Source organism: Peromyscus maniculatus, chromosome 16, assembly GCF_049852395.1.
Source record: "Peromyscus maniculatus bairdii isolate BWxNUB_F1_BW_parent chromosome 16, HU_Pman_BW_mat_3.1, whole genome shotgun sequence".
Taxonomy (NCBI): Eukaryota; Metazoa; Chordata; class Mammalia; order Rodentia; family Cricetidae; genus Peromyscus; species Peromyscus maniculatus.
The window spans coordinates 13,877,493-13,891,605 of NC_134867.1; the positions used below are offsets into that span (position 1 = coordinate 13,877,493).

The window sequence follows — 14,113 nt, forward strand, 5'->3', positions numbered from 1 at the left end:
AGTGTGTGTATGTGTGTGTGTGTGTGTGTGTGTGTGTATGTGTGTGTGTGTGTGTGTGTGTGTGTGTGTGTGTGTGTGTGTGTGTGTGTGTGTGTGTGTGCATCTACACGTGAGTAACACGCATGGGGAGCTAGGGGACAAGCTCCAGTGTCATTCTTCAGAAACCTATTTGTTGAAGTAGGACCCCTCAGCTGGGCAGTGGTGGCACACACCTTTAATCCCAGCACTTGGGAACCAGAGGCAGGTGGATCACTGTGAGTTCGAAGCCAGTCTGGTTTATACAGCGAGTTCCACACAGCCCGGCTGCACAGAAGAAGGAGGAGGAGGAGAAGGAGGAGGAGGAGGAGGAGGAGGAGAAGGAGGAGGAGGAGAAGGAAGAAGAAGAAGAAGAAGAAGAAGAAGAAGAAGAAGAAGAAGAAGAAGAAGAAGAAGAAGAAGAAGAAGAAGAAAAAAAGAAAAGGAAATAGGATCTCTCACTAGCCTGGAACTCATCAACCAGCTAAGCTTGCTGGCCGGTGAGCCCCAGGGGTCTGTCTGCCTGCGTCTTCCCAGCAATGGGCTTACAACTCATGTTGCTACACCCGACTGGCCGGCTTTACAGGTGTTCCGAGGACAAAACTTATGTCCTTTCCTTGCAAGGCGAGGACTTGATTGCTAGCTAGTGCCATCTCTCCAGCTGTCTTGAAAGTGGGAGCAGAGAAAAATACAAGTGCTCGGATGCTGGGTATCTTGTGAGGCAGCAGGGATGGATCAGATGCCATGTGCAGAGGGAGTCCTGTAGGGAGGGGACACTGGTAACTTGATTATGCCTAAATTAAGTTCTAAGCGACTTTCAGAATAAAAAGATGCTAATCCAAACTTGAGGTTATTATTATTATTATTATTAATTATTATAAACCAGCTGTGAGAGGATGAGACGGCAGGTGAATGCATGAATACACAGCGTGCAGAGGCTGAGTCCTGGGGCGCAGGGAGTGTGGAGGAGAAGGGGTCAGTGAAGACAGCTAGGACACGGAGCTGAGAAGAGAGCCATACTAGAGGTGTTCCGTGCCTTGAGAGGGGAGAATACTAGGGCAGGCGAGTCAAGCCGTTGGCTTTAGAGGAAGTTGTGGGTATTTATAGTAAAAATCCGTTTCCCCAGATGGGGGGAAGTGAAAACCAGGCAAGTGGGTTGGAGGGACGGCATTGCTTTCTGGGAATTCTGCCGTGAAAGGTGCCAAGAGATGAGGTGGTAAATGGTGAGAGGAGAATCGGGAGGAGGATTTCAGTAAAACAGGGAAAGACGGTGTGCTGCTGGGAATGGGAAACTCTGGAGCTCTGGGTGGGTGGGCTCTTTTCTATCCACCGCTCTATGCCTTGCCATTTTCCCTTAATAACCCGAGGTCCTTGGTATTTGATCAATACCACCAAACTCTTCCATCAATATTGGAAGAGTGTCTTCCTGTGAACAGTTGCGTACTACTCCATTGGAGGGATATGCCATAAGTGAAAATGATCCCAATGACAGACAGGCGTGTTTCCCACAACCTCTGCCACCATAGGCAACTTTGCTCTGAATAAGTTCACGCATGCCTCCTGTCCTGTGCCTTAGCCATGTTCCCTGTTTACTTCTAATAGCCGCATTAGACTGAAATCATCATTTAGACACAGGCTATGAAGGAAGATAGACCTCATGAAAGGTGGATAGGAGCATAGCATTTCTTTCTGGGTTTTGTCTACAGTAACAGTATTGTTCACTGGTTTTCAGGAGGGCGTCCCCAAATATTTTTAAGAGCCTTGCTAGATATATCCCTTACTCCATGTTCCAGAGGGTTCTATGTCCTGGACTGCCTCCTCCCCTTCCCCACTGGCATTTCAAAGTGGCAGACTGTTGTGTTGGCATCATTTGGGAGCTGTGGAGTCACGTCCTTGATGCCTGTCTGTGTTTTGTGATGCCTGTGCTGATCTGGTTTTTTGTTTGTTTGTTTTTGTTTTTTTCCTAGACCTTTGGAAACACCAAGTCATGAAAGAAAACTTTTCGGTTGTGAGACCCCAGATAGTTGAGCGATTTGTACAGAGATTAATGGAGAAGTCCCAAGACAACGGACCCGAGGTACGCATTCAAAATGAGCTGCTCTGCTTCCCTTTAAACAGTAACCCATGTGGGGAAGGTCGCCGTTTTACATACCCTGGTGCTCTGCACTCTCCCCAATGATGTGACTACTGAGGCTGAACCCCGAATGTCCACCACTCACTACCATTTCAGTATGAAAAAGCCCATGTCTGTCCATTTTGGAGTAATCAGAAAATGATCATTGGCTAATCAAAAAAATTGATCAAATGTTTAAAGACAAACTTGGAACTTTTAAATAGAGTTGATTTTTTAAGCAGTTTTCTATTGTTGATTTGCTAGTATAAAACAATGAAAAAGAGGAAACCTAAAAAGACCTATAGTACACCTAACTAGGAAACATTTTTAAAAGTCTGCAGTTTGGGAGGCAGGGGAAGGCCAATAAAAGGCCTACAGCACCAAAAGGTAACATTTCATTCACATCCCCAATTTCCTCTCCAATGGAAGTGATACCAATAATTTTATGTTTGTGTCCTTTCAGAAAAGATATCTGAACTCATATAACACCCTAAACTGTAATGTTCAATGGTATTTACCCTTGGCCAAAAGTGTTTGCTGAAATCGAAAGAATCCATTGAAAAGGCAAGATAAGAGAGCAAATGCAAGTATTTGAACACCAGTTTCAGGGTCATTAATAAGTGCTTAAAATAAAATCACCTCCACCCAACCATTAAAAAAAAAATCTGTCCTGCCAGGCCTGTGATCCTAGCACTCAGGAGGCCGAGGCAGGGAGACTGGAAGTTCCAGGCCAGGGGCTGGCAAGCTGGATCAGTGGGTAAAGGAGCTTGCAGCCAAACCCAAATGACCTGAGTTCCATCAGTGGGACCCACATGATGGAAGTGGAGAACCAACTCATGAACATTGCCACATCTGACCCCCACACAACACCATGGCATGCTGACATGTGTATGTGTGCATGTGTGCGTGTACACACACGCCCCATACACAAATAAGTAATGGGAAGGTGGGGGAAAGAGTTCCAGGCCAGGGGCCAGGGAGATGGCCGAGCGAGTAAAGGTTCTTGCTACCAAGCCTGATGAGCTGAGTTTGATCCCCAGAACCCACACAGTGGAAGGAGAGCACAGGCTCCATCAGGAGAGACGTACACATACGAGCTAGTTAGTCAGATAGATAGAGGATAGATGGATGGATAGATAGATAGATAGATAGATAAATAGATAGATAGATAGATAGATAGATGATAGATAGATGGATAGAGGATAGATAGATAGATAGATAGATAGATAGATAGATAGATAGATGATGGATGGATGGATGGATGGATGGATGGATAGATAGATAGATAGATAGAGGATAGATAGATAGACAGATAGATGATAGATAGATAGATAGATAGATAGATAGATAGATAGATAGATGATAGATAGACAGATAGATGATAGATAGATAGATAGATAGATAGATAGATAGATAGATAGATAGATGATAGATAGATAGAGGATAGATAGATAGATAGATAGACAGATAGATGATAGATAGATAGATAGATAGATAGATAGATCGATAGATGAGGATAGATAGATAGATAGATAGATAGATAGATAGATGATAGATAGATAGATAGATAGATAGAGGATAGATAGATAGATAGATAGATAGATAGATAGATAGATAGATAGATAGATGATAGATAGACAGATAGATGATAGATAGACAGATAGATAGATGATAGATAGATAGATGATAGATAGATAGATAGATAGATAGATAGATGATAGATAGATAGACAGACAGATGACAGATGATAGATAGATAGATAGATAGATAGATAGACAGACAGATAGATAGATAGATAGATAGATGATAGATGGATGGATGGATGGATAGATAGATAGATAGATAGATAGATAGATAGATAGATAGATAGAGGATAGATAGATAGACAGACAGATAGATGATAGATAGATAGATAGATAGATAGATAGATAGATAGATAGATAGATAGATAGAGGATAGATAGATAGACAGATAGATGATAGATAGACAGACAGACAGATGATAGATAGATAGATAGATAGATAGATAGATAGATAGATGATAGATAGACAGACAGATAGATGATAGATAGACAGACAGATAGATAGATGATAGATAGATAGATAGATGATAGATAGATAGACAGACAGACAGATGACAGATGATAGATAGATAGATAGATAGATAGATAGATAGATAGATAGATAGATAGATAGATGATAGAGAGACAGATAGATGATAGATAGATAGACAGACAGACAGACAGATAGACAGATATATAGAAAGGAAACAAGAATCCCAGGCCAGCCTGGGCTATACAGCAAGACTCTGTTTTAAAAAAATTAATAAATAAATAAAATTTGAAACTTAAAAAAAATCTGTATTGGCAAAATGTGCTCAATTTTTTTACATTGTTTTCTTCAAGTTTACACTTTTTTTCTTAAGTTTTTGGAAATGTACCCATAAATTTTACAATAAACACTTGGGTCCTTAATTATGAGGTAGAGAATTCCCAAGCGTGGTGGGGATGTAGTCCCCCCAGACTCAGCCATACACATATGCTCACGGAGCTATCATTTACACTGGAGCGTTGTCCTGTGTGCTGATGAACGGCCCTGTCTTCCAAGGGCAGAGATGTTTAAATCAAAACACAGTGGCTCACTTTAAGAAGGAAAGGCGTGGGGGCTGGAGAGGTGGCTCAGGAGTCAAGCATGCTTGCTGCTCTTCCAGAGGACCCGGCTCCAGCTGCCAGCACCATGCCTGGCAACTTACAAATGCATTTACCTGTACGTGGGGCACATAAACTTATGCAGGCACCCAAACATATCCATAAATAAAAAGAATGCATAAATTCTTAACAATAAGAAAGGAAGGGCATTCTGACATGTGTTGCCACCTGATAAACTGTGGGGACACCTGTGAGGGCATGAAAGGATTCTTGATTATCAGGTACCCGCAAGAGTCAGACTCACAGGAGTCGGGAACAGAAAGGGCAAATCAGTGTTCAGCAGGTACTGTTTTCATTTCGTAAGATGAAAAGGAATTTGTCCGTGGGTTGGTGATGGTGCCACCGCTCTATACTTGGTAACAGTTAAAAGAATAAGTTTTATGATATGTAGATATAGAGTATACGCATACATACATACATGCATACACACACATATACATACATGCATACACACATACATACGTACGTACGTATGTACAAGAACTGCTCACACACACCTCTCTGCATGTGCCCGGTTGCTCACCCCATCACTGAGGATAAGGACCTTTGGTTTTTGTTGGGGGACGGGATGTTGTTTTCGTTTTGAGACGGGATCTCAATCTGTATGTAACCCTGGCTGGCCTCTAACCTGCCATCCTCTGCTTCCACCTCCCCACTGCTGGGATCACAGGCACCCCAGCTAAAGCTGACATCTTGTAGGGAAGAAATGTAGGATTCACAGACACAACAAATCCCTATCAGGCACATCTACAACTCAGGAAATGCTTGGGGAGGTTGGTGACGCTTGGCTCCTCTCAAGTCCATGACTGGTGGGCCACGGGTCTCTTCTGCTCCCCTGCAGAAACCAAGAGCTCACTCACAACCAAACTGCCCGGCCCCAGGCAGCTTGTGTCTGGTCAGCTGTTAGTAAGTTGTATTTGGCCTTCCCTGTACATCTTCACCGTAGATCCTCTGTCCCTGGAGACCCACAGACCATGGGTTCTGCCCCTGAGGGTGAGCAAATATCCCAGGCCCCTCAGAACCGTCGCTGTGGTGGGTGGAGTCCCTGCACGATTCAGCAGGGGGCTTGCTCCAGAAAACAAGTCCAAGTGGACCCTTTCCTTGAATGCTGGGGCTCCATACCAGAACATGCAGACGGGGAAGCAGAGCTCTCCTGGGCCCCTTTACTGGTTTCTTCCACGCACAGTGGACTGGGCAGTGACCTGGGGTCCTCAGCCTACCAGCCCTCCCCTGTACAAGCCACCCCTGTTCCTTTCCAAGGTCACTAGGCACACGCTTGCCACTGTGGCCAGTCTCCTTTAAATCCTAGGCTGTCGGCACAGCTCACGGTGACCTTGGCCTCAGTGTTTGTCCTGGATTACTGCCTGGAAGTGTGCTGGGCTGGGCAGCCGCATCACGCTGGTGCGGCGAGCTGTCCCCGGGAGCGCGCAGGCTGGACTCGGACACCCCATCATCCCGCTTGTTCTTGGTCAGTTTGGTCCATTCCTGGGACCCCTTGAGATCTTCACAGATCTGCATTTTCAGCATCTGGTTGCTCTTTCTGCCTGCCCTGAGCATCCTCTTTAAGCCATTAGTAGCAGTGAAGACAGGACAGTCCCCAAGGCCCCAAGCTGCCCACGCTAGACCTCCCAGGCTGTGCAGCTGTCTCAGAACAGATCATCCATGGGCCAGGGGCATGCGCAGTGAGTCTGCCATCCGGCCATGTTCTCCCAGTCCCCTTCTCAGGCATCCTGCTGGAAGCCGGGATTCTGTCTGCGCGATTTCCTGAGAAAATCAGGTCAATCTGGCAGATTTCTCTCTCTCTCTCTCTCTCTCTCTCTCTCTCTCTCTCTCTCTCTCTCTCTCTCTCTCTCTCTCTCTCTCTCTCTCTCTCTCTCTCTCTTTAAACTCATGTTGGTGTCTAGTCTCTGTCCAATTTCTAGAAAACCAGCCTCCATCCATCACTGGGTTCTAATATCTCCCCCCCCCCCGCGCCCCCCTTTGAGGCAGAGTTGGAGTTTATTAAAAAGAGGATTTTCAAATTTTTGAGTACAGTTTATTTATTTATGGGGAGAAGACACACGGAGGCCAGAGGGAGGCTTCCTGATAGAGGTGTTGTTAGGGCTGAATCTTGAAGCACCCGGAGGAGCTGATAGAATGAAGGCAGGCAGGGGGCAAACAGCATGGGCGTGGGAACCATGCTGGAGCAGGGGATAGGGTTAGGTGCGGAGTAGCCCTGTGCAGCCCACGGGAGTCAGTCCCAGGAGGAACACATCAGCAGAGGTGGTGCTTTAGAAACCTCCAAAATACCTTTGTGCCTGATACTAAACAAACTGTGTTGGGTGTGGTGGCACACGCTTATAAAGCCACTGGAAGCAGAATAAGCCCTGGCACCGGCCGGGCCTCACCCAAGACTCTTGAGGAATGAGTGCACAGGGCAACCTGCTGTTCTTGCAGCCAACGCCATTGCCACAGTCAGTTTCCGGCTTACTTGCTGCTGCCGCTGCTGCAGTGGAGCCGGTCCAGAGGGGGGGCGTGGTACTGGGAACATCTGGGCCTATGAGGCGAAGTGGGAGGGTAAAACCTGTTCCAGCTGCCTCTACAGGAGCAGGAGGGACTTTGGAAGTGACCTGGAAGGTATGGCTGCAGCTGAGCGTTCCTGGCAGAGCCAGCGGAAGCCCCAGGGTCCAGCATCTGCTGTTCAAGAGGCTGAGTGTGGCGTGCAGGACCAAAGTGTACCTAAAGCCTTGCTTCCTCACCTGCCAGCTGCTGCACCCACCTCGGACATGCTCCGCCTCCCCACTTCCTCGTCCCCTCCCCGCACTTTCAGATCGCTCTAAGACTGTGCTTGAGCTGAGCTGGAGCGGATCCTTCTACCCAATCTGTTGCCCGCCCCCTCCCGTGGAGCCTCGTGGGAGAAAGGAGGTGCTTATGGGTCGAGTTCTGACAACCCCCACCTCTATGGTGCCATCCAAACTCACTAGGGGCCCCTTGCTCCTGCTGTGGAAAACCTCTGCCGTCTGGGGAGGCCATCTCGAGTATGTTCTGCCAGCCCATATGTTCAGGGGCTATGGTGGCAAGAAGTTAGCCTGAGAGGCGATTGCCCTGCTAGAGAGCCGGTGGAGGCCCTGTTGGCTGGTGCTCACTCCCAGGCCAGGAAGGGGTGAGTCACTGGGGCTGGACTCCAGCGTGGCCTGAGGTGAGGTCACTGGCCACACCCTCGCTGGCTGACCTCTCAGCCTTGACTTCTCAGGGCTTCAGGTTTTCACCAGAGTCAAACCAGGAAGTTCCCTTCGACATTAATAAGCCCTTTCCCCACAAAGGATTTGGGGTTCTGAAGAGAACTCCAGGACCCTTTGGTATGGTGTCAACAGCTTCCTGGTGCTCATTGCCCAAAGGTGCAGAGGATAGCATGGGACGGGGTGACCCACCTTACCCCATCTACTGAAAGGGCCCTTTCAGGGCTGGGGGGAGGGCCCTGGAGAAGGAGTCCTAGCACTCTGGGCCACATAAGCAGTTGTCCTCAGATTCCGTGGACCAGTCTTTATTATATCCTGCCAGGCTGATACAACTGATGGCTTTTTGAAAACACACCTTTTAGTATGTATGCTTTATGTAAAAATTATTTTAATGACATGTACCAATCGTGATTATATTATATTAGAAAATAGAAATACAGGCCGGGCAGCAGTAGCACATGCCTTTAATTCCAGCGTTCGAGAGGCAGAGGCAGGTGGATCTCTGTGAGTTCCAGGCCAGCCTGGTCTACAGAGTGAGTTCTGGGACAGCCTGGGCTACACAGAGAAACCTTGTCTCAAAAAAAGAAACAAAAACCCAGAAAAACAAGAAACAAACAAAAGAAAGGTGGAAAGAAAACAGAAATACAGGCTGGGCAGATGACTTAGCACAGTGGTTCTTGACCTTCCTAGTGCTGTGTGACCCTTTAATACAGTTCCTCATGTTACGGTGACCCCCAAACATAAAGTTATTTTTGTTGCTACTTCGTAATTGTAATTTTGCTACTGTTATGAATCATAATGTGTTTCATACCTGTGTTTTCCGATGGTCTTAAGTGGCCCCTGTGAAAAGGCCATTTAATTCCCAAAGGGGTCGAGACCCACAGGTTGAGAACCAGCGATGTAGACTTCCCTGGGTCCTCTCTGTCAACTGTGCTCTCCAGAGTGAGACCAGATCTTACCAGTGAGGCCAATACCCGTGGTGTGGCACAGACCAAGAGGCAGCTGTGGAGGGAGGGGTCCAGATGGAATTTGGGTGGACCAAGTGACGAGTACTATCCTGACATGTCAGGGTCCTGAGGTAGGAAGCTGGGGGTCATACCATGAGCTCTGACTGGCGGGTAGCTCTCCCTGTGTCTCGGTAACTCATCATGGAACTCATAGCAGTCTCTGGACTCAAGTTCAAAGCCGGCCACCTAGCTTGTTTACTTTCAAAGTAGAGCTCAATTTACACTCTAACAGTTTGTTACTTCTCCAAACCTTTCATGTTTGAGTCACGTGACAAGTCAGCCTCCATTTCGTCTCTGGTCCCTGGCTCTGCAAATGTGTGGAGCAGAGCTAAGAGGGGTTTTGTTTGCGGAACCTGAGCCAATCAAGATTTTGGTGTGGAGGGGAAACGAAAATGTGTCTACGAGCCAGAGTAATATGTCCCCTGAGCCCTGGCTTGGTGTGCCTGCCAGAACCCTTGGTGGAGCCCCCAAGAGAGACAGGATTGCCTTTTCAGATCTCTTTCAGGAGAGAGCACCTCGAAGCCTGCCTCCTCTCCCTGGGGTGTGATGTGATGGCCAGAGAGCGCAGCAACTTCGAGACCTACTCCATGTGTTACGAGCATCTCCTGCAACATGCCAGGGAGAAGCTCGGCCAGAGGGAGCAGGTGGGTGCCCAGGACGCGGGCGCTGGGAAGGAGGAAGGGGGTGGGCATGGAGGCCTCAGGGCTGCCTGGCAACGAAAACCTGAGCAGGTGAGGAGAGCTGTTCTTAGGCCAAACCTGGGGGGAAACAGTGCCCTCCACATTTCTTTCCCATTGGTTCATTTTCTCCGGCCAGGGCACGCTCAGTTGCTAAGGTGATAGCACTAGCAGCACTGGGTTGTAGGCCAGCCATAGAGGTTACCATGGATACAAGGCATGACCAATCAACAGGGTGAGCCTTTGAGAAAGGTGTATAACTGCCTCCCCTCTCCCAGAAAACACCAATCTCCTTGTGCTATTTCTGGTCTATCAGAGGATAGATAGATAGATAGATAGATAGATAGATAGATAGATAGATAGATAGATAGATAGATAGATATAGATATAGATATAGATATAGATAGATGTATAATCTGTCTTCATATCAATTGGTCAGTTTCAGTGGTGAGATCTTGTCTTAGGGTTTTATTGTTGTGAAGAGACACCATGACCACAGGAACTCTTATAAAGGAAATCATTTCACTGGGGTGGCTTACATTTTGAGAAGTTTAGTCCATTATCATCATGGTGGGACATGGCAGCATGCAGGCAGACATGGTGCTGGAGAAGGAGCTGAGAGTTCTACATCTTGACCCCAAAGCAACAGGAAGTGGTCTGAGTGTCACCCTGAATGAAGCTTGAGCAAAGGAGCCTTCAAGGCCCACCCACACGATGACATACTTCTTCCAACAAGGCCACACCTCCTACTAATGTCACTCCCTATGAACGTATGGGAGTCAATTACATTCAAATTACCATAGACCGCCTTAAAACTAGGTCCTAGTACCCATGGGGCCTCAGAGTCACACTGCCATAGAGTATACACTCTTTGGAAATAGGTTGTATCTTAGGAGTCTTATAATTTATCTTATATTCAGGGGGAAAATATGAAGTAGTGTCCAAAAAATTGAATGAAGCATTAAAATATCGAACAGTGAGTCTTGGACTTGCCCACACTTGATGAATTCCCCATATTGAGCTCTGCATCCTTGTAGAAGCCTGGAAGCATGTTGTGGGTTGTTTTCTTTTTGTTTTGTTTTTTAATTTGTGTGTGCACATGTATTCATGTTCACGTGCATATCATTTCTCAGAAACTACCCACCTTATTTTTTGAGACATATTCTCTCACTGGCACCCGGAGCTTGCCAATTCAGCTTGGGTAGCTGGCCAGCAAGCTTCAGGGATCTCCCCGTCTCTGCCTTCCCAGAGCTGGGATTGCAAGCATGTTCTACCATGCCTGGCTTGCGGGTCATTTTTTGATGTTTTGTTAGAAACCCAAAGTTTAACTGCCCAGGGTGGTGCAACCTTGTAACCCCAGGACTTGGGAGATAGAGACAGGAAGCTCAGAAGGTTAGGGTGTTTAAGTTCAAGACCAGTCTGGTATACATGAGGGAAAGAAGGAGAGAGAGAGGGAAAGAGAGAGATCCCAAGTACAGCCCAAGCTACTGGCAGGACCAGGGGCCTGAGGATCTTAGGATGAGGCTGTGTAAACACCAGCAGAGAGGGTTTGCATGTGCACCTCAGAGCCTGTGTGTTGGACTGAGTGAGCCCCGCCTTCTCCTCCTCAGGAAGTAGACTTCCTTCGAAGAAGTCAAGTTCCCCCTGAAGACTGTGCTGGTCAGGTAGGTCAGTTCCATACTCTCAGTCTGCCAGAAGCTCGTGTTGCCTGCTTCAGTCCCATCCGTAGAGGCCCATGCGGGCACGCTCAAAGACTCTCTTGTCATTTTGTGTAAATGATCTTCCTAGGGGCCATTTTTCCCCTAGGGTTTTTCCTAAGTTGTCTTTGTTATGTGTTGGGAGGGGGTGTTATTGGGCTGAATTATGTGGGCATGCTTCTCTCTTTCTTTTTTTAAATGCCAGCTAGAGTGCATTTCAAAAATGAAGAGGCATTTGGTCAGGGGGCCGAGGGAAGGCCAGTGTGGAGATGAAGGGTCAAGACAGTGGAAGGACTCATCAGAAGTACTGTGCTTAAGCACCAGTTCTCTGGAGCTCGTTCGTTCATCCTATTAAGAATATTCACCGGGCGGTGGTGGTGCACGCCTTTAATCCCAGCACTTGGGAGGCAGAGGCAGGCAGATCTCTGTGAGTTCGAGGCCAGCCTGGGTTACAGAGTGAGATCCTGGAAAGGCGCAAAGCTACACAGAGAAACCCTGTCTCGGAACCCCCCCCCCCCAAAAAAAAAAGACTGTTCTATGCAGGATGACTCGGGAGGCAGAGGCACGTGAATGTCACTTGTTCTGACAATACTCAGGACTGCTGAGCCAAGCTGAGATTCTGCCTTCCATCTCCACAGTAGGCCCCCTGTCCTCAGGAGACTGTGCTAGTCTACATGGAACTACTCTGCCATGTGTAGCCCCTCCATGGCTACCCATACGCCATGTTGTACGTGCCGCATTGTTTCTGATTCTAGCTTGCAGAGCTCAGTCATGACATGGTCATGGAAATCACGGCTCTGAGAGCCCAACTCACAGATCTGGAAGAGGGGACTCTGAATCTAAAACACCAGACTAGAAAAGAAGTCCAGGAGGAATACAGAGCATTAGTGCAAGCTTTGTTTATGACCTGCTTACACATCAAGGTAAGAGTCTCACATCCATGACGTGGGAAGCCCCATGGCTGCATACCAAGGGACCCGTGGCGGAATGGCCTTTGAGATACCAAGATATTCTTGAGCCCCCAAGATTTCAAGTGGGAAGGTTTTGTGTGGTTGGAGGCTTGTTTTGTTGAAATGTGGTCTTGTTATGCAGTCCTGGCTGGCCTGGAACTTGCTATGTAGGGATCAAGCGTGGGCCACCAGGCATGGTGACAAGTACCTTCACCGACTGAACCACGGCGCCAGTCTGAGCTGTCATTAGTCTTCCAGGATAGACACTGAGGTTTTGGAAAACTGAGTTTATGCCACACTCTAGATCTGTTGCTGGTGGAAAGAGGAGTCACCTTTCCTCCAACACCTATCACTGTTGTTTTAGTCCAGTGAGACCCCCAAGCGGGTGAGCAAAGGACCTGAGAGCCATGCTTGAGCGGACAGAGCGGCAGCCTGAGAGCTGGCTGGGCGGACAGAGCGGCAGCCTGAGAGCTGGCTGGGCGAGCTTGGAATCTGAACGAGGTTTCACAGATCTGGTTCACCTTCCACATGCCCTCTGCCTTCTCCCACAGGTAGCATCAGGGAGCTACCAACCTGTCCAACAAGGGTCCCCTCTGCCCCGAAAGAGGAATGGCGGGACTTCCTTGTGACATCACTGTGGAAGCTAGTCACTGTATAAAACTGAGCATCAGGAAGACAGATGTCCTATGCCTAAAATGAGCCGCCAGGGAGTTTGGTCACCCTGCCCTCGGATTTCAGTACACCTCCCCAATGCCCTATGGATTTCAGTACACCTCCACAATGCCCTACGGATTTCAGTACACCTCCACAATGCCCTACAGATTTCAGTACACCTCCACAATGCCCTACAGATTTCAGTACACCTCCACAATGCCCTACAGATTTCAGTACACCTCCACAATGCCCTACAGATTTCAGTACACCTCCACAATGCCCTACGGATTTCAGTACACCTCCACAATGCCCTACGGATTTCAGTACACCTCCACAATGCCCTCGGATTTCAGTACACCTCCCCAATGCCCTAAATCTACAGCTTTCTTTCCCAAGCTCTCTTCTGCTCTACTGGATAATCTCTAGAGCTAACCCCATTTAATCCATCACCTCCCTCCCCTCTAGAGCCAGCCCCATTGAATCCCTTACCTGCCTCTCCTCCCTGGGAGTTCCAGAACAGCCCCTAGGGTTGTTTTATTAGCAGGAGACCCCATCGATGCTCTGCCTTTGTCTTCCGGGGAATATTAGAGATTTCTTCTGACTTGCAAAATACAAATGCTTACAAATATTAAAAGATCAAATTCAAAACAGCCTAATCTATGAAAGCCAACCTTTCCTGAGCAAGCATAAAGAGATTAAAAAGTGGACTCCCAGCTTCTCCCACACTGAAGGAGTTCTACCAAATCCCCAGAAGCAGGGAACCCCTGTCCAACTCCTTGGCCCCAAAGGCAATGTTCCCACTGGTAACCAGCACTCAAGCTTCCTGACATAGTTTCTAACTGGGCACCCTCCTGCCTTCCTCTCTGGGGAAGTGGTTCAGAAATAAAAGGGTGCCCATATGCCCACTTCTCATCCCTGGGACTTGTCTGCTCAGGCTGCCACAGCCAAACACCATTGACTGGGTGCTAAAGCCCAGGTGTTTATTTTCTCACAGTTCTGGAAGCCAAGAGTCAGAGATCAGGGGAAGAGGGTGGATTGCTCCCATCCTAGGGGACTAGAAGCTGCCTTCTCCCTC

The 14,113-nt window shown here is 47.8% G+C and overlaps 1 protein-coding gene across 2 annotated transcripts in view; it reads left to right on the forward strand.

Moving 5' to 3' along the window:
• Window positions 1-14,113, forward strand: part of LOC102904867 (uncharacterized) — a 184,374-nt gene that overhangs the window by 152,269 nt on the left and 17,992 nt on the right. For both annotated transcript variants that reach the window (XM_076552390.1, XM_076552391.1), the window contains exons 37-40: window positions 1,983-2,092; window positions 9,555-9,704; window positions 11,348-11,401; window positions 12,190-12,357. In XM_076552390.1, coding sequence (XP_076408505.1) covers window positions 1,983-2,092; window positions 9,555-9,704; window positions 11,348-11,401; window positions 12,190-12,357 — 482 coding nt within the window. The remainder of the gene's footprint in view (window positions 1-1,982; window positions 2,093-9,554; window positions 9,705-11,347; window positions 11,402-12,189; window positions 12,358-14,113) is intronic.